The 21,073-nt window shown below is 40.2% G+C and overlaps 1 protein-coding gene across 3 annotated transcripts in view; it reads right to left on the reverse strand.

The window, feature by feature from the left end:
• The window catches only part of TMEM63A (transmembrane protein 63A), a 51,500-nt gene that overhangs the window by 8,774 nt on the left and 21,653 nt on the right, over window positions 1-21,073 (reverse strand). For all 3 annotated transcript variants that reach the window (XM_074222809.1, XM_074222808.1, XM_074222810.1), the window contains 15 exons: window positions 20,446-20,497; window positions 18,485-18,593; window positions 16,551-16,621; window positions 14,578-14,658; window positions 14,035-14,158; window positions 13,688-13,821; window positions 11,879-12,016; window positions 8,299-8,452; window positions 7,137-7,243; window positions 6,901-6,987; window positions 5,925-5,987; window positions 5,010-5,172; window positions 2,587-2,692; window positions 2,117-2,284; window positions 461-576 (listed from right to left, as the gene is read on the reverse strand). In XM_074222809.1, the coding sequence (XP_074078910.1) occupies window positions 461-576; window positions 2,117-2,284; window positions 2,587-2,692; window positions 5,010-5,172; window positions 5,925-5,987; window positions 6,901-6,987; window positions 7,137-7,243; window positions 8,299-8,452; window positions 11,879-12,016; window positions 13,688-13,821; window positions 14,035-14,158; window positions 14,578-14,658; window positions 16,551-16,621; window positions 18,485-18,593; window positions 20,446-20,497 (1,673 nt within the window). The remainder of the gene's footprint in view (window positions 1-460; window positions 577-2,116; window positions 2,285-2,586; window positions 2,693-5,009; window positions 5,173-5,924; window positions 5,988-6,900; window positions 6,988-7,136; window positions 7,244-8,298; window positions 8,453-11,878; window positions 12,017-13,687; window positions 13,822-14,034; window positions 14,159-14,577; window positions 14,659-16,550; window positions 16,622-18,484; window positions 18,594-20,445; window positions 20,498-21,073) is intronic.

Raw genomic sequence — 21,073 nt, forward strand, 5'->3', positions numbered from 1 at the left:
CAAAACCAATCGTCTCAAACTGACACCCTCCAAACAAACAGCCTATTAACACCCAGTATAACAGCACCAGCTGGCACCAGACTCTCATCTGAAGTACAAATAGAAGACTGGGGGAGGGGTAATGAAGAATGGGGGACAGGGAAAGGTGGTGTAAATACTACTAGTTATAAAGGATCTGCATTCAAATCCTGACTCTGAGGTCTCTAAGTTGTGTGACCTTTACCCACCTCCCCCTGTTTTCCAAGCCTTAGTTTCCTTATCTGTAAAATGAAAAGGTTGGTGGGAACTGGGGAGGGGAAGATTCACATCATATCAAATTACCTACATGCCCCCTCTCAACCCCTTCTTCCCTGTCATTCCTTCCCCACCCACCCCACTTTAAATAAAAATAGAATGTGCAGAAAAATAGTAGTGGATGTATCTTCATTGTTCTTCCTTACCCATGATGGAATTATCTCACCTTGTAATTGAGGGGGCTGAGGTGCTTGAAGCATCCAAAGCAGGTGTAGCCTATGCAGGCGGCGATGGTGGACAGCACAGCTAGCAACGTAAATAGGCTTGTGGGTGCCTGGAAACCTGAGCATCAGAAACAAGCTTCAGCCCTGGAGAACAGACCTGACGCAAGAAAGGTTGGAGGGAAGAGACTCCACACTTTCAGACCTTGCAAAAGAATGGTCTTCTCCAAATTGCAGGAAGCTCCAGACTGAACCAAAGGAGAGGATATTCCCCTCCCCACCAATACGAGAGCTCTAAGATTCTTTGGCTCCTGGGCTGTTCCCCTCCACTTGCAAAGAAACCTATGGGAAGCTTTCCCTGGCTTCCCTGTCCCAAAGAAACCTTGGGTCAATTTTGCATATCCTTGTATTTAGGGAAATATAGTGCTACAAGTAGGAAAAGCTGAAGATTTGGGATCAAAGGTCCCAGGTTTGGATTCCAGCCCTGCCACCTTCTACATTTGTGTGACTTTGGACAATTCACCTAAAGGTCCCTTCTACCACCAAATCTATGATCCTGTGATCTTTTACTTTAAATCATCACCTCCAAAATAATGTAAGCTCCCTAGGAATAGGGATTGTTTTACTTTTATCTCTGAATCTTTAGATTCATAATTTGTCTCAGTCCCATTCATGCTCCTCTGGAGTTAAGTGACTTGCCCAGGGTTACACAGTTAATAAGCATCAAGCATTTGAAGCCAGATTTGAACTCAGATTCTTCTGACTCCAGGTCTAGTGCTCTATCCACTAACTGCTCTATTTGTTATTTATATGACTTGGGCAAGTCATTTAACTTTGAGGGGACCTCATTTTCTTCTTCTATAAACGATTGCTCAGAGATTGACTCTGAGAAGCAACTCTGCCAACCTTTTCCACCTTTAATAAACTCTAATCCCCTATCAATTCAGACAACTTGATAAAGCATGAATATGTGCAAACACATGTATATACACATGTGTATTTAAATACATGTGTACACACATACACAACTTTTTCTAGAGGAAACAGGCCAGCAATCTGGGTCCTTCACATTGTGGACTGTGTCTTTGTACTGAATGACTTGGAAGATGACTTCGCTGAAGACCTCATCCAAATACAGACAAGGACCATCCTTAAGTCAAGCTGTTTTCTGATGGAACCATTAACTAGATATCTTAAAACCAGCAAGAGATCTGATTAATTGGCTCACACAAACGACACCATTTCCAAATCCGGGATACTAAGGCTATAAGCTTCCCAAAGAGAGGCTTCAGACAAACCTGAAATCCATTAGTCGCTTCATACTATCATAGAAATAGAGCTGAAAGGGATCCCAGACAAATTCCTACAGTTTTACAGATGAGGACATGAATTCTACTGAGGTGAAGTGTCTGACCCAACATCACCAAGGCAACAAGCAACAGAACACTGGCATTGCTCCTAGACCTCTGGCTCCTGAATTTTTTTGCTTTGTCTTTGGGGATCCTTCCTGTCTCCCCCATCCACAGCCACAATTCCACAACCTCTTAGACAGCAGTGGCTGGATTGACTTCAGTCTGGCTAGAAGTGTTTGGGTACCAATGACACAGCAGCATCACTCTTGCACAGGTGTGTTCAGAGCCTGGTCTGGCAGGGTTACTCACCTAACCTCAGGAAGGAGAAAAAGTACAGCCAGAAGAGACAGAGGATGGGTGCAGCCAGGGCCTGATTCACAGCAGCAAAATGGATCTTCTTTTCCAGTTTGGTAGGGAGGTAGGCAAAGTAGATGTTGTGTCGATCTACCATGTGCTTGAGAAGGATGTAGATAAGACCTGAGGGAAGGAGGCAAGGAACCCAAAGATCAGGGTGACATGATACATAATCAGGAGGGGCCACTCTTCAGTTCTAATGTCCTGGTGCCCATTTCCATCTACCCCACTCAGTCACAGTGGGGGGGGGCAGCCAGGGATGAACCATCTAACCCACCCCCATTTCAACTCCAACAGGAGTGATTGTGATCTCTGGCATCTACCCTCAGCACTTTCCTGGGACAAACTCTTTTCCAAACTCATAATTGAGAATTCTATTTGGTTCAGCATTTCAAAGAATACTGATGGGGGAGGGGAGCACTCACCAAAAGGTGCAATGATTGGGCAGGTAATACTGTAGGCCATGATGACAGTGAAAACACATAGCATCCATGCATACATGGCTCCAAACTCATACTCAAAGGCTTGATTCTAGAAGTCAGAAGGAAAGGACTCCTTTAGAGAGAAAAGGGGTGGGAGCAGGGGAAGGGGAACCTTCTAGTTTTATGTCATCTTAAAAGCCAGCTACAAGTCTTAGACCAGGGGGTAGTTTAAAAAGAAAGGAAAAGGTGAGAGGTTTTATAATTAGGGGTTTTAGAAGCAGGAAACAAACATCCTGTCTTTGATGCTAATTGGTTGGCAAGTCATTTAACCAAGTTGGTTTCCTCTTCAGTAAAACAGGGGGGGGGGACTAAATCGTCTTTGAGATCCCTTTCAGATCTAGAATTATGATTTCATTTTCCCTCCTTCTCAAAATGCATACCCCTTCAGTCTTTTGAAATCAGTTTATCTTCTTGCTATGAAGTCTTTCTTGAATATGCTATCTTAGATCTGAAGCACAATAATGCATATGCAGATATCTAAATAGGATTTTATTCTGACAATTCCATGGATGTATAGTACTATTGATTCTTCTCTTCTTGCTTCCACTCTCTTTCTCCTCTCCTCTCCTTTCCCCAGGCTCAAATGGCTAATTAAGTATCTGAGGTCAGATTTCAACTCAGCTTCTCCTGACTACAGGGCTGATGCTCTATTCGCTAGTCACTTAGCTATCCTCCACCCCAATATCTTAAACAACAGGGTACAAATTGTCTTACAATAATCTTCCCTATTTCTGGAGGGGGGTAGAAAGCAGATATTATCTATAGAAGAAAAGAAAACTGAGATGCAGACAGGTGTGCTGGAATCAACTTGAAATGGCTTGGGGAGAGGCAACAGTTAAATTTTCAGTGTAAACATTTACAGGATGGAAACTGGCAACTGTTACAAATCAGGGTTTGTTTTATTTTTTTAATCTCTAGATTTAAGAAGGTAAAGGAAAAAATGTTAATAATGCAAATAAAACTTAAAAGTTTACGTGCAAACTTAATATGTTGTTGTTTTTGAGAGCCAAAATATCCCAAGTTGCTGACAATCTGTGTATCTTCAAGTTGACAATATCAATTCACTTTAAGTGAGGCCTCACATACAACACACTCTGCAGATGACACATCCTTCTTTAATTCATAGGATCATAGAAATTAAGAGCTGGAAGGGACTTTGGAGACCATCTAAATTGGGTTCATAACCTTTTTTGTAACAGACCCTTTGGCAGTCTGGTAAAGCCTACAGAATTCTCAGATAATGTTTTTAAATGCATAAAATGAAATTCAAAGAATTATGAGGGAAATTGATTATACTGAAATACAATTATCAAATGTTTTAAATACAATAGCTGGCATTTATATGGGCAGCTAGGTGGTACAGTGGATAGATTGATGAGCATGGAATCAGGAAGACCTGAGCTCAAATCTGGCCTCAGATACTTATTAGCTATGTGACCCTGGGCAAGTCACTTCACCCTGTTTAACTCAGTTTTCTTATCTGTAAAATAAACTGAACAGGATTCTCTCTATCTTGGTATCTCTGCAAGAACGGGGTGATTAGATGGGATCACAAAGAGTTGGACAAAACTGAAACAACCAAGCACCATTTCTATAGAACTTTATGTTTCACAAAGCACTATAAAATATTTCATGCTTCAAAAAGCACTATAAAATGTTTCATTTGATCCTTACTATAGGAAGTAAGATTATTATCCCCATTTTTATAGATGAGGAAATTGAGATAGAGATTAAGTAACTAGCCTAGGGACATATAGGCCTGTATCATACATTATAAGTAACTGAGACTGCACCTAAACTCTTCTGAAGTCTTCCAGATTCTGGGACAAGTGTTCAATCCACCATGACCAAGGTTAAGAACCCCTGATCTAAGTCCAACGCCCTCATTGTATAGAATAGGAAAATGAGGTCCCCTCAAAGCTAAGTAACTTGCACAAGTTACACAGATAATAGGAGCAGTTAGGTGGCATAGTGGATGGAGCACTGGAGTCAGGAAAACCTGAATTCAAATCCATCCTCAGACACTTGACACTTATTAGCTATATGACCTGGGCAACTTAACCCCAATTGCTTCTTTCTTCCCTTCCCTCTAAATAGCAACCCAAGTCCTGTGATTCCAATGTACTGCTCTTTCCCTTTTTATCACTAAATTCCTACTTTACTGAGAGCAAGTGATTAAATCCTGGAGTGTACCATTCACTGTTTTGAGTATTCTGCTTATGGTTATAAGCTTCTTAAAAGCCAAGTTAGTCTATTCTTTATCTCTCACTCCTCCCAGACTGCTCAGACAGTTGTTGCTAAGTGACTAATGAAAGAAACAAAACGAGAGGAAGGTGCTTCAGCCCACATGGATGACCTTCCAGCACCTGTTTAAGGTTCCTTCGGTCAGCAGCTGTCTTGGCCATGATCATGCGGATGGTATAGAGAATGAGCCCAGGAAGCCGTAGAAGCTCCATGCCATTGCCAATAAAGGCTGAGGCGATGACATAGTTCACAAAGAAGGCTCCTTGGTCAGGCAGGAAGACACACCTAAGGGAAAAGCTGGGTCAGGATCAAGGATAGAGCACCAAAAGGAGACTGCAGGCAAGGGAAGGTCCCAATAAGACAGGGAGGACAGGAGAGCTTGGCCTCTCCTTGGGGAATAATCTTTTGAGGAAGCTGGAGGGATAAGCTAGTGAACTACTCTATTATATGCAGAATATAAGCAGGAGGGCAGGGCAATAGTTCTTGGAAAGGACAGTAGGTGTGTGGCTGTATGAATGTGTTTACAGCTGATGTCTGGATTATTCAGGCAAACAGATCCCACAAGGACAGCCAGTTCAGTATTAATTATCCTTCTGCTTCCCTTCCCAAATGAGCCTGCTCCCCCAAGTGGATGAGTTTGCTGTAAATAAGTTTCAGAGGATGAATAAAGGCTCTAGCTAATTGAGTTTTATCCTTAGAAAATTAATAACATTTCCATAAGCACAGTAAAAAGTGGGTCAGCTCACAGAGATGCTGACATGGAAGGCTCCACAGGCACCTACCCCAAGGGTAATTGAAATCCCAATGTGGGTCAGCAAAGCCCAAGGTCTTGCTTTTTTGGGGAGGGAGTTGAGGGGCAGGAGAAATGTCTTCTAAAGCACTGATTTCAACCTTAAAGCTTCTGTACCAGTTTCCTCCTTCATCCTGGGTGGACCCCCATTCCATTTCAGGATATTTGCCCCAAGGAATATGCCAGATAGATGAGTGAAAGAACATGGGTTATGTATGTGTGGGCAGATGCTATGTGTATCACTTACTCCAGTCTGACTGAGGTCTCAGAAGAAGCTTTGTCAAATAGCCACCGGAAGAAAAAATCTAGACTAGAATAGAAAGGGATCCCATGAGATTATTTTCACTATACATTGAGACGGTCAGACACAGGGACATAGAGAGACCCAGACACAAAGACATATATGCAGACAGACACACACACATACACACACACCCAGAATGGAAAAAGAAGACTGTCCATGAAACTGCCCAGTCTTGATTACGTACAGCTGGCTTTTCCTTCTAAATATAACAAATTCAACTTTATACTTTCAAAGCTCTCTTCTTTGTCTATGTTTCGTTCTAGACTTCCTTCTGTTTTCTTCTGTGCATTAAAAATGTTTCATTAATCCATTTTTCTTTCTTTTCTTTGTAAACCTATTACTAGCTTCACTCTTCTTCTGATCTTGCCTCCCTTCCTTGGGAAAAATAAGAAAAACAAAACTCTGATAGCAAATAGACAAAATCAAACAAAACAAATTCTTAACTGGCTGGGCCTTGAAACACATGTCTCATTCTACACCTTGAATTAGTCTTGATCAGGAGGAGTGATCCTTCCTTTTTTTACAGCTCTCAAAGCTTATCAAAGATAAGGGGGGCCTGTTCAAAGTCATCCTACTAGAAGAAATGGGATTCAAATCAAATCTCCTAACTAGAGGTTATGGCTTTCCCCACCATATCATGCTGCTTCTCTGTTATGACTTTTTAAATAGAACACATCTGTTGATGGCTAAAGTGACAAGGCTAAAAGGTAATTTTGTTTTTAATTACAAAAGTAAAAAAGAGGAGGAGAATTGCATTTCTCTTTGGATAATGCTGAGTTCTAACCAAATCCCTACAGTCATGCTCTAAATTATAAACATATAAATGAAAAAATAAAAATACTCATAGTTCAATGCCAGTGAAATTCCATGTTTCTATAGGAAAGGCATGGATCTCAAAGTGGAAAGTGATGTTTTATACCTGGTAAGACCCAGAGAGGGGAGGATTAGCACCATGAAGATCAGAAAAATGTACACCTTAATCATCATTATTCTGTTTTCGCCTGATCTGAAAAGAAGAAAAGGTAAGTATCCAAACGATTTTCACTTCACCCTCCCACTTCACCCTCCAATGTTCCTTTGCAGGTTCTTTGTCATGGGTATAGGGGACAACATCCCCTCCCAAGAGAGAAAGGTTGGGGGGGCCCACTCACTCACTTGGTCCAGTGTGACTCCAACAGTGTGGAGTAGTAGACAATTGAAGGCAGCAGTGCAGAGAAGGACCACAGAAGCAGTGTTGGGAAGAACTGACTGATTATTGGGTCCTAGGGAATAAGAGCCAGAGTCCACCTCAGCAAGGGCAGGGAGAACAGGGTCCATAGGACTCTTTCCCTATGGGGAAAGGACCTGCTGACATCAGCACTCAGTGTGTGTGGGGGGGAGGGGGAGAGAAGGGGTCTGAAAAAACAGCTGACAATCAACCAAACACCAAAATGAAATAGAAACAAAATCCACAAAGATATGTGTGGGTGGAGGGGAGAGGAATAAGAAAGTGGATATCTCAGTCAAGACAGTTCCAGAAAAACCAATGACTATATCCTCAAGCTTAAATGTGATGCAGTAAAATTAACTATATACACATGTTGGGTTGAAGTTTGAACTGAGAATTAGGCCTCATGGATTCTTCTAATCCCAGTTTGCCAATAAGGAATGATGTGACCCTGGACAAGTCTCTTCACCTGAGGCAGCCTCTGTTTTCCCATTGAGTAAAATAAGGTGTTGAAGTAGACAAGTATGATCAAGGACAAGTTACTTCATCTAATGGAACTTCAGTTTTTCATCTGTTAAATGGGGACAATAATGCTCATATGCCTACCCAACAATGATGATGTTTGGTTCAAATGAAAGACAATGTAAAATGCTTTGCAAATGTTAAAGTGTAATATAAACATCAGTTATTTTCAAAGGAGCACAGCTCTAGAGCAAGAACAGAAATCTCAAAGACCATTAAGCCCAAATTCCCTCATTTTACACATAGGGAAACTGAGGTACAAAGAGATCAATGATTTGCTCAGGGTCACATAGCTAATAAATGAATGAGAAAGGATTTAAATTTTGTTCTTCCAATTTTGGTCTATCCACTATACTATCTATCTCCTACTTCATCATTTTTATAATTTTAAGGGTTTCTCAGCATTTAAGTGTTAGGAACTTTTCACCTTCTCTACTCAAGACTTCAAACTCCAGAAACAACATAATGAATGTGTGGCCCCTTCATCCCTCTCAGTCTCTAGCATACCAATTTCTCCTTCCCTCTCATCTCTATTTCTTACCCTGGCCCTCCCACCTCCAGCAAGGTATTTCAGACCCAAGCACTCACATTTAGGGCATGGATGGGTTTGGTGACATTGAATTTATCCATGGTGGAGATAATGATAGAAGGAGTGGTCAAGAAGAACAATACCACTGAGAGAATAAAATTGATGCCCGACCACTGGAACCACCATCGGAGGCCGTGAATAGAAAGATTTTTCCTGTGGGAGAAAGGAAGACAAAAAAAGGAAGAGAACCTCATTTTCAGTATTTCCTGACCCCCCCTTCAGCATTTCTAGGTAGAAGCAGCCCCAGGAGTAGAAAGATCATCCAGCCTCAGTCCTGTTTCATATCTAGGGACTCAGAAGAATTACGTATCTCCAAACCTTTATGAACAAGGTTGGGGACAGTGGAAAATTCTTACTAGGGGATTTACTGCCAAAAAAAACCAAAACAAAACCAAAACCCTGGCTTTTGGACATGCAGGAGTTAATATATGACCCACCTCTGCACTGGCTTTCAGCCACAGGCAGACCAAGCCACTGGATCCCTGCAGGCTTGGATGGGAAACAAAAGAGCGAGTTCACCCTCCTTGGGTTACCCACTGGATGACATATATGTTTACTTTGTAACTGTAACTTGGAGATATAGCTGGGGCTGTGGAAAGGAGGCTGAGCCAGGAGTCAAAAGAAAAAGCAGGCTGGCTTCTGGTTCTGGCTCTGCAGCCTACTAGCCATGTGATGGCCTCTTAGTTTTCTCATCTATATAAACTTATAGTTGTGTATATTAAATTTGCATATATGCATATATACACATATTTACATTTATATAACTTATGTATACATAGATATTTACCTTTATGGAAATAATTTTATATGTATAATTTACATGTGCATATATTTATAATGAATATAATTTATATGTGTATATATTTATATATAATATGTATGTATGGGCATATGTATTTATGTGTGTATAATTTCTACATGGGTATGTTGCTATATATGTATAGCTATAACATATATGTGTGCATCTATGTATATATATATATGTTTATGTGCATATTTATCCATGTATCCCCCCATTCGCATTTAAGTTCCTTGGGGGAAGTATACTGAGAGATGAAAATGGTGTTTGGCAAATAGAAGGTGCTTAATTGTACTGATAAATGTCATCACCTATGTTCCTAGGGAGCCAACGGAGTTCATAACAAACAAGAAAACGCTTTCCAAATTATAAGATGGAATCTTCACTCCCCTCACCCAAATTAAGCAAAGTTTTCTTCATGCTACTTGTGAAAGAATCAATGTAATAATTTTAACTTGATGAGGGAAGGAAAAGCTAGGCAGCCTACAGTTTTGATAGTGTTGCAAAAGATCTCTCTGTATTTTTCCTTGTCACCTGTCTCCTCTTTCTTCCTCTTCCCTTTTCCACTTCCCTTCTCTTTTCCTATTCTTCCATATATACTTAGAACAGTCAGGCATAGACTAAGAAATGCTTATTGACTGACTCTTCCAGCTTTTGCCTTACATCAAGATTGGATCAATTCTTAACTTTTTTAAAATATCATATACTTTAAGCAGTATGGTAAAAAAAAAAAAGTATGGCTCTCTTCTCACAATACCATTGTTTTATTTTATTTATTTTGGTTTTTGCAAGGCAATGTGGTTAAGTGACATGCCCAAGGTCACCCAGTAAGTACCATATTTCCCCATGTATAAGGTCCATCTTTTTTCAAAACATTTGGGGTCTAAAACTGGGAACATCTTTTACAGTGGTTGTAGATTTTTTTTACTTGTATTTCCTGCTTTTTTGCACTTCTTGTCTTTGCAGTCATTGTTTCACATTTGTTATTGGCATATTAGGTTACATTTTGCCACATTCTGCCCAGAAATGGCTCAAAAAAACTTTTTAAACAGTTCTGAATTCAAGTTCAAAGTAATCCAGTTTGCAAAAGTGAATGGAAATGGTGCTGCTGAATGTCAGTTTGTTCCTCCTCCAACCAAAAAAAAAAAAAAACAATTCAAGACTGACTACAGTAAGAAGAAACCCTACTGAAAACACTGAGGCAAAAGAAGGCCAAGACAGGCAAGTCAGCCAAATGGCCTGAGTTAGAGAGGGAACTGAAGAGATGGATTGAAGAGCAAAAGGGCCACTGGAATTCCTGTGTCTGCAAAGATGGTTCAGCAGGAGATAAGAATTGCTAATGAAACTGATTTCCAAAGAGGACAGAATTGGTAGTTGAGGTTCATGAAATGGAATGGACTAATAAGTATGTGTCCACGAACCAGACTTGCCCAGGGAGAGCTTATACAGAACACAGGCAAGAGAGCAGTCAGAGCCTCTCCTAAAACAGATGAGGACAAGTTAATGGATGGGAGTTTTGACAGTGATGAGGAGTTGCATGAATTTTATGTTGAATAAAACTTGAGTTCAATAACTTTATGTAACACACTTTTTTTCAAATTCAGGACCCCAAAATTAAGGTTTGTCTTAAACATGGGGAAATATAGTAATTACTAAGTGTCTGAGGCCAAATTTGAGCTCAGAGTCTCCTGACTCCAGAGCCAGTGCTCTATTCACTGTGCCACCCAGCTGCCCCCCACAATACCATTTTAAAGGAATTAAAGACAATGATAAATTTCAGTTACTGAAAATAAACATGTTATTTCTCCCCCAATATAAGTTCATGACCCCCTGAAATCTATCCAAGGACAGATTGAGAGCTCCCGCCTTAGATGTATCATGGAGCAGAGGGGCTGCTAACCCATGGCCCTGGGGTGGGGGGAGGAAGTGGCTTAATTTACCACATATAGGGATCCCAAGGAACTAAATCTTTAAGAGTCTGAACTTCTACTTGTCATAATGTTACTTGGGAGATAGGTCAGAAAAGTGATTAGTGAGACAACTAAGGAGGCTAGGTGGTGCACTGGAAAGAGCATTGGTCTTGGAGTCAGGAGAATGAGAGTTTAAATCCAGCCTCTTACTAGCTGTGTGATCTTGGGCAAGTCACTTAATCCTGATTGCCTGGAATCCAGGATCATCTCCAGTCATCCTGATTCATATCTGGCCACTGGACCCAGATGGCTCTAGAGGAGAAAGTGAGGTTGATGACTTAGCACAGCACCCCACCCCATTCAAATCAAACTCATATGCTTGTCACGGCATCACCTTCCTGATGTAATGGTCTTCTTCAAGAATGAAGGACACACTAGGCAATGAGACAACTAAGCAGATTTCCATCAAGTGCACTCTAGGCAGTGTGGTACAGTGATTAGAAGTGGCGGCCCAGAAGTCAGGATAGATTTGGTTTCCTATTTTATCTCTGATACTCATTAGCTTTGGGAAAATCACTCAGCCTCATCTGTAATTGTAAATAATAACACCTATGTGTTGAACTGTGATGATCTAATGAGATGTTATATGTAAAGATCTTTGCACACTTTAAAGTTCTGAATAAATGTAGGTTATTATTGCTATTATTATCAGCATGGTGGGGTGGGAAGGTCATATTCTAAGATCTCCAGATTTATGCCAGACACAACTATGAGCAACAAATGCAAAGATCATTGTCATAAATACAAGTCCTTCCCCATCAATTACCCTCCCCAAAACCAGTTCCCTTGGAGTCAGGCCAAGGAGCTCACCAACAAATGTTCTCTGGATAGGAGGCAAAGGTAACAGTCCAGCTGGAGGCACAGAGTTCTTTGCTGTAGGATGAGGGCTGTGGTTCACCTTTGCATCTGCAGCCCTGACACTTGCAAGCATTGAAATCCTTGAGGATGCTGCCAAGATAAAAGATAGACTGGAACACACCCAGCATGCAGAAGGGGCTCATTTCTCCCATGGCAAAGACTGGCATTCACTGAAAGGCATTGTGAAAATGCTTAAGGAGTGATGCCTTCCTAAGACATTTCTATCCCTGGAAGTCTCTCCTGTACAAGATCATGGAGCTTACTCCAGTCTTGTAGGCCAGTGGTCCTGCCCATTGCTTAGACTCTCAGGTCCCACCTTGTCTCTTCTCTTTCCCCACAAATAAAACTTCTCCAGAATGTTTCTCTTTCCAATTTTTTGGATTCCAAGTCTTTTTCTATCACAGGCTCATCCTTGACTCCTCCTCTTATGCCTGTAGCTCTGAAGTCCTCAAGTGAATGACATACTTATCCAGGTATAACACTGAAAGAGATTCTCTCCCAAGGTCCGAGATATAACAGAGACATGAGGTGGGAGGGGGAGTTAGTTCAGGATCTGAGTAAGGGAGGGAGGAAGGAAAATAATTCAGATGGTTACATTTCCCTTGGTACCAGGCTGCTCCCAAGAATAGCAAGACAAAAGAGAGGGTACCTTGCATTGTTCCTCTTTTAACATGAGTAACTACAACTTAGAAAGTGGCTTCTGTTTTGTTAAGTTGAAAAATCATATTTACTTTTGTCTTGGCTCCCTTCAAGCCCTCCATGCTTTGATCTTTGCTTCTAAACTAATAAAACAAAAAAACTAATTTATGGAAATAAAGATTAGCCCACCTACAAGACTAATACTAATAGAAGCTAGTCACTGTTCCTGAGAAGTATATAATATTCTTCAGATCCAGTGTCAGCAAAGGTGTGATGTTTGTTTTCTTAGAGGAGTCTCCCTGTAGCTACAAGTGCTTCTAGTTATCTTTGTAACATTAATACAGTTCTTCTAGAATGCTTATGAGTGAGGTACCATTACAAAAGGAAGATTCTTCCTTATGATGTCTTCTTAAGGTTAGGGATTCTGGGGAGACTTGGCTACCAATGAATCAATGGTACCTTTAAGATATTTCCACATTCAAGGCTTCCATGAGTGTGCCACAGGTGGATGTAAGTGAAATTTAGAAGAAAATTGGGACAGTAAACTCATGTTCTTCCTAGACTCAATGTTTCTTGTTTTTAAAATTAATTTTTTTTATCCCAGATTCAATGTTACTTCAATCTTCTAATTTCAGGAAAAATTGGGATATTCAAAAGTTAGAGAAAAGAACACTGTATTACTAAGACTGATATCACAGGGGCGGGAATGAGCTAAAGTAGGATGGTTCTCTAAGGTGACAACAAAATTTGTCAGCTCAATTAGTTAAGACCTAGTGCTGATGAGAACAGGGCCAGAGGTGAAACATTACATGATCCATTTGGCAATCCATGGTCTATTGTCATAAATGACTTATACTCTTAATCTCAGCCATCTTAAAAATATATAGCATGGTCATAAATGACAGTAGCTGGAAAAGTGAAGATGGTCCCTCACTTCTATGGCAGAAAAAAAGTCAAATGTCCTAGTCATGGTGAATTAGCAGCATCCTCTTGGTGTCAAAAAGTTAACCCATGAAAGTCCTGGGTAAGTAGGAAATGAACAAAAAATGAACAGTCAGGAAACAGAGAGAGTTTTTGGGAAAGCAAAATCTGGAGCCCATTCCTCAATCTATACCGACTTACAAGTTAGCCATGGAGTGCTCTTGGAAGGTAACGAAGGCCATTCCCAAGGGGTGATCCTGAACTGTGCGTTCCTCTTGTGATAACTTTTTCAGCAGCCTATCTTTCATCCGAGTATAGTAGAGGATGGCATCTTCCTGCCAGGAAAACAAAGACTTTCCCACAACAACATGGTAAGGAGAGATGGGGCACTACCCAGACTCAAAAAAACCACGGGACTTCCATCGTCTCCCTTACCTGTCTTGTAGAAACTCAACCCACAAATACTGACTGAGCCAAAGAGCAGGCAGCTCCCAGAAGCTTATGGGACAATACCTATTGCTGCTTAATTAAAGGATCAAAGTCCTTACCTTCTCGCACCCCTGGATTTCACAGAAACAGAACTGGCCACAAGGCTTGGGGTTGATGAGTGTGCGCTCGCCAGTCTTTGTCTGCAGATTGGTGTAATAGTTCAGGCTTTTCTCAGCTTTTTTTCTGCAAATGGGGAGGCAAATTTGGGAGAAACAAAAAATCTAGGCAATAGGACTATACCAAGGTGTGGTCAGGCAATGACAAGTGGAGAAGTGTTCTCCTCTTAGTCAACTGGACAAATGTTCAATTAAATTCAAACATTTATTAAGTGACAACCATGTGCAAGGCACAGTGCTAGGGAAGAAATTGGACAAAAATAAAATAGTTCCTGCCCTCAAGAAACTTATACTCTACTGATACAATCTTTTAAAAAATTAAAATTGTTTTATTATTCAAACAGAAATCTTGCTCACTATATAGCTGAGGAGACATGGATCATGAAGGGAAGACTGACTAGAATCTGACAGTCTTGCTTAATCCATAAGGTTCCTTTTCCCCCCCTCTCTCACTGGGGAGACATCATGCATATTCTTTTAACTTACCTTTCATTATACAGATAAATTAGCTTGGCAACATCATAGCATAGTTGGACCTCTACTACAGTACAGGTGGGATAGGCATCTCTGCAGCATGGAGAAAGGAGGAATAAAGGACAAAGTTAAAAGGCACTATGGAAAAAGACAAACTCTACTCTGAGAATATCATTCATTTAAAATGATAACCAATGGGCAAAATGAGTTTCTCATGCATTGTTCTTATGGAAAATTCCTAAAAATCTAGAAAGGGATGCTTCATCTAGGATTCATAACCTTTTTTTAAAATTATATTTCAATAGAATCAGTTTATTTTGTAATCTTACATATATTTATACATTATAAAAAAGTTTTATTGGTAGTTCCTGTTAGGATTTGCTGCCATAAGTCTCTCTCAGCTCTGCTCCATCCTCAACTCAATTTTTGAAGTTATCTTCAGAGATTTGACATCACCCCCCCACCTTTGCTCCTTATGCTCTCCAGCTTCAAATATAAAATCCTCCATACACTAGCTGCCCCCATCTTTCCAATCTTTTTGCACCTTAGTGCACCTTTTTGTATCATCACTGCCCTCCCCTCCTTCCTCCAACATACTCTGTGATCCAGGGACAATGACCCTGCAGTTCCTAGAACAAGATGCTCCATCTCCTCCTGCCTCTGGGCATTTTCCCTGGTTGTCCCTTAGGCTCCCTCCTCATCTTTGCCTCCTGGCATGCTTCAAGTCCCAGCTAAGGTCTCATCTTCTACAGGAAGGCTTTCCCAATTCCTCTTAACTTTAGTACCTTATCTTTGTTAATTTCCTATTGATCCTGTAGAATATAAACTTGTTTGTACATAGTTATTTGAATATTGGCTCCTCAATTAGATCATCAACTCCTCAAGGGAGCATTTTCATTGATCTCCTGCACCGAATACAATACTGACTCAGGAGGTGTAAAAGTCAATTGATTGAATGACTGGTAAATTCTTTTTCATTCATTCTAGCCCAGCTACTCTTATAATTATTGTTTTCTAAGTATGTTTAAAAAACTGCTAGGAGAAGAGACTTTGAGGAATTTGCCCTAATTCCCTTGGAAAATCTTATCCAACCTGCTTATACTCAAAATTCTGTCAGGGATGAGTACTATGGATATTTTGGCACATGAGCTAGAGTGCTGATAAAGTTGATTCCCACAAAATAAATTTATAATTTTGTTCAAAAGAGATAATTAACAGGAATTATCCACACATGATTAATAAAGGAAATTTCCTAGCTCAGTACAAATATATACAAATCTAAGTTTCTCATTTTCAGGTACAATACAATTCCTGCTCTTACTATTTATGCAGTCTTTGCTAGTCAACTGAGAAACTATGTGGCACAATGAACAGATCATTGGGCTTGAAGTCAGAAAGGCCAGAGTTTCTAGTTGTGTGACCTTGGGCAAGTCACTTAACCTCTGAAGATCTGAGTTTCCTCATCTGTGGGTTAGAGATAATATTAGCACCACCCTCCCAGGGTGGTTGTGAAGGTAAAATGAAATCATATATGTAAAGAACTCAGCACAGTGCCAGAACATAAGTAGGTACTTGGTAAATATTTGTTCCCTTCCCTCCTCAGTGGCTGAACTTGAACTTTCTGACTCTAAGCCCAGGACTCTAGCCACATTACTTTCTCCTCTGGATAAACTAGATAAAGATACACTTCAGCCCAGCCCTGGTCCAAGGACTCAGAAAAGATAATTTCAGTTAATAAAGTGCTACAATCTAAGACAGGTTTTTCTTGTATCATTCTCCTCCCCCATCCAAGGGAACTTAGTGATTAAAGAACAAGAAGGGTCCCATGACCGAATATCCTCCTCACTGAGGCCATGCCAGGACAGGTCCTGGAGTCTGAACATTGTGTGGTTTTGTGATATTTCCAAGTTTGACCTAACAAATAAGGGTGTTTTCACACCTGCTGGGGGCTTGGCCCTAGAAAGCTTTCCCAGTGACCTCCTTACCTGAAGTGGCTTTCTAACACCTCTTTCCTAGTGTTTTTGGGAAGTCCAGTAATAAACAGAGTGCGCCGTGCCTGTAGGAGAAAAAAAAAAAATACCAGTACCTTATATTTGTAGGATGAGTCCCTCAGGGTTGCTGTGCTGTCCAAATGAGTCTTGTATAAAAAAAGCTCTTTGCAAACCTTAATAAATAATTAATATATGTCAGGACTTTTTCCCCCTGTAAAGCATTCTCTAGTTTACAGAGTTTCTTATGTAAATAACTGCATTCCAAATTCACAGCAACCCTAAGAAATAAGTAGACCAGTTAGGTGCCATTCTTCCCATTTTACAGAGGAGGAAATTGAGGCCCAGAGGGGCCTTGCCCAATAGTGCTCATCCATTATGTGACAAAAGATCCTTTGGCAGCAACTCCTAAAGGGCTTTGAGAAATTCAAGAAAAACAACACAGTTGTTTTGTTCTTTTCAGAGGTTCCAGAAAGAAAACATCTGGGAAACCAGGGGATGGTTTATTGGCTTTTTCTTTGGGCGTTTCTGTTGCCTTGAACAGAAGGAGTTCATTTACACAGCATTTTCTTCAGAGGCCTACAGAGCATAGAAAACCACAACATGGTTTTATTTGCAAGATGGGAAGATTGAGAAACAAGAAGCCAGAAAAGAGAACTGGCCAGCTCAAGATCACACAGGAAATCTGGGCCCAGCTAACCACAGAATAATTCACTGAGGGGAACGAGAACTACCCTCAACCATGTGGAGTGTGCCTGGCCATAGGAAGAAGAGAGTGGAGAGATGGAGTATCATGTGAAGGGACCAGCAAGAAGGCAGATGCTGCTGGATCCTGGGGAAAAAAAAAAAACACTTCTTATTTGATTCTATATGGAGAAGAGGTTTTTTTTTTTTTTAGCTATGGCTCAACTGAACTCAGGGCAAAACATGTTTTTTTGTGTATGTTTTCTTTGGATCTATGTCTTTCACAACATAGAATGTGGCAATGTTATGCTTAATTGCACATGAATAATCTGTACCAAATTGCTTAACATCTCAGGGAGTGGGGAGATAAGAGGAGAAAAAATTTGGAATGCAAAATTTTAAAAAAACTATTATTAAAGAGAAGCCAGGTGGCACAGTAGATAGAGCACTAGCTCAGGAGGACCTAAGTCTGGCCTCAGACACTTAATAATTACCTAACTTTGAGATCCTGGGCAAATCATTTAACCCCATTGCCTTGCAAAAAGCAAAAAAAATAAAAACTAATATTAAAAATTGTCTTTACATGTAATTGGGTAAAAATGTTATTTAAAATAAAAAAATAAACCCAAAGATATGACTCAGGAAGTAAGAAGAACTAATTACCAGGGACTACAATGACATAAATAAAAAAGATAACCAAAAGGAAGCTGATGTGTGAGTAAATGAAAAGCCCAATAATGATCCTGGAGAACAGATGATGAAACAGACCTTCCTCATGGCAGAGGACAGAAATAGTATATCTCTTAAGAAAAGGTTGCTAAACTGTTTTTCTTTGTTACACAGGGGAGTTCAGTCTGGAGTGGAGAGAGGGTTGTTTGGGGAGGGGGGTCTTTTCCAGAAATAAATGTCACATAAAGACAGAAGGCATCAATAAAATGTTTTGTTGCTTTAAGATATGACTTCAGAATTGGGAATAAAAATGTCAGAAATCTCAGCAGAAAAGAACTAGTCAGTAAAACAAAAAATAAAAACCTATACTCCTTTGTTCAAAACCTTATTCTTCAGACGTTGGAAGAAACAGCTGAAAAATTCAGGACCAATTCAAGAGTAAACCTGCAATCTTGGACTCCACCAAGGCCTTCTCTTATATCAAACAAAGAGCAAGATGGTGGGGGGAGTTCCCACTGGGACTTGCCTTTTGGTGGCACCCTTCCTATTTCATAGCCTTACTGGTTATGTTTACTGACCTGATTTTCCTCTTTGTACTTGATAGACTGGGTATGGTGCCTCATGAAGCCAATGGTGAGCAGCAGGTAAATGACAGCAAAGATGGTATGCAACCAGAGCAAGTCATTTCTAAGGAGAAGAGGTTCAGAGTTGGGTTTGGAGGGCATCAAGGGGAGCAACTAGGAATTCCACATACAATCCTTTTTTTGGTGCTTCTTTGTATATGAAAATGTTTATTCCTCCTTTTTCCCCCTTCTGATATTTTAGAATATTTGGTGCATTCAAAATATACTTTTTTTTGAAAGGGGAAAGGAACTGGGTATAAAAGACAACATGTAACACCTTACTGCAGTCATATAGCAGGGCTGGTTTGGATTGGCTATGGCAGTCCAAGTTCTTACTCACCTCAAAATACCTTCAAAGTTATCTTTCTTTTAAAGTGTGGGCCTAATCATGTTATTTTTCACCCCTCTCCTCCCCTCTCCTCATTACTTCAGTGGCTCCCTATTATCTTCAGGATCAAATATAAAATGCTACTTGGCTTTTAAAGTCTATCACTACTTTGATTGTCATCTATCTTTCCAGTCTTATTACATTTTACTCCCTTCTACATATTTTATGATCTAGCAACATCTGCCTTCTCTCTCATTCCCACTCACTTTCTCTACTGTGTGTCCTCTAGGCCTGGAATTTTTTTTCCCTTCTCACCTCTATCTCATCTTCAGCTCTAGCCACTTACTCTCTTAGATTATTTTTTTTTCTCTATCCTGTATATCTTGTGTGGGCATAGCTGTTTACAGGTCTCTTCCCCCATTAGAAGATGAGTTCCTTCAAGGCAGGGATGGTGTTTTTGCCTTGCTTTGCATTCCCAAAGCTTAACACAGTGCCTAGCAATCTTATTATTTGGTAAATTGCCTGTTGATTGACTGATGCCTCAGCTTGCAGCAGCTTCTAGCCATGAGCCAGCCCACTGCTGCCATCCTTAGACAAGGGCTAAGAAAAACTCTTGTTCCCATGCAAAGAGAAGGGGTAGGAGGAAGGCAGAGTAGAGATTTGAATTAGAGGGATAAAGAAAAGAAAGGTGCTGAGAACAAGGTCAACAGTCTATTCTCTGGGTCCTTAACTTAAGATGACAGCAAGCTCTTTTCTTGCCCTTATTCCTTGTTAATTGTAAAGTAACTGTAGCTCTGGGGCACGAGGTACCCCTGCAAAACATTGGTTTCATGTGATGTTCATAGACCTGGCTCAGCAACACACTCACAGGCAAAGAGAGTTCACAAATAACCTTGCACTTGACCCTCTCCTCATCTCTATCAATAAATCAACAAATATTTATTAAATATCTACCAAATGCTAGGCAATTTGCAAGTGATGAAGATACAAAAAAAAAAATTATACAATCTCTGCCCTCAAGGAATTTACATTCTAATGGAAGAGATAAGTACATTTACATGTATCTATAACATGTTTAAAATTAATAAATGCAAATTGGTACAAATTCATTAGAAACAAGGTAGTTTGGAAAGGAGGGGGCTAGCTTAGGGTTGGAGGATAGGAGAGTCTTCATACAGAAAATGGTGCTTGAGCTGAATCTTGAAGGGAGGGATTCTAAGGTACCCCACTCCCTAGCCTCCCTACCTTCTTAATCTCCCTCAATTTCATACTTTCAACTAATATCTCCAACTCTCAAAGCTGTATCTTTAACCCCGAACTCCCTCAGCCTGTATATCCAACAAGCATTTAATTCTATGCAAAGAGAAGGGGTAGGAGGAAGGCAGAGTAGAGATTTGAATTTGAGGGATAAAGAAAAGAAAGGTGACCAGAACAAGGTCAACAGTCGATACTCAAACTGAACTTTATCTTCCACCCTAAACCCACTCCTCTTGTCTAGGGAACTTGTAGCCTAGCCTAGTCTCCATGGAAAGACACATCCATTAGAACAAGGATCCAGGTTCATATGCTCCCCAACTCCAACACTCACCCAGTCTGCAGATTTGCTATTGTTGTCCTCCCAAAACTATAAGGATCTTTGTCTGCAGATAAAACATAGACACACAAGACAGTTTTGAAGAACACTGATAGGAAGTCAGTTTGCATTTATAGAACTTTGTAAGGGATTAAAATAAAATATTGTATAGCCTGGACATCAGAACACTTTATCCAAGGGGCACTTTGGAATACCATTCTGGATTTTTTCCCCCTTTTTATTATCCAGTTTGCATGTATAAATTAAAATTTAGTTCCAGATAACTTCATTTACAACCCTTAGGATAATTAGAAACATCATAGGGCATCACAAAACTAGGCCTGAAAATATCAACCATGGATAAAAATTAATTTCAGCCTTTGAAAATGAGATCCCCTATGGAACACTTGGGGAAAAAAAGTCACAGAAAGTAGAACTAGACTGAAGAGAGTTGTGTTGTGACAAGAGCACTGAATTTAGAAACAAAAGACCTACAACTTTCAAATTTCAGGTTTTTATATGAAATTATCTGTGTGGCCTTGGCTAAGTCTCTGGCACTCAGACTTTCTCAAATTCGAATTCAGTCCTTAATCCCTAGAGAACCATTCTGGATCTTTGTCAATGAGCTCCAAAGGAGGTCCCT

Source organism: Macrotis lagotis, chromosome 2 (genome assembly GCF_037893015.1).
Source record: "Macrotis lagotis isolate mMagLag1 chromosome 2, bilby.v1.9.chrom.fasta, whole genome shotgun sequence".
Lineage (NCBI taxonomy): Eukaryota > Metazoa > Chordata > Mammalia > Peramelemorphia > Peramelidae > Macrotis > Macrotis lagotis.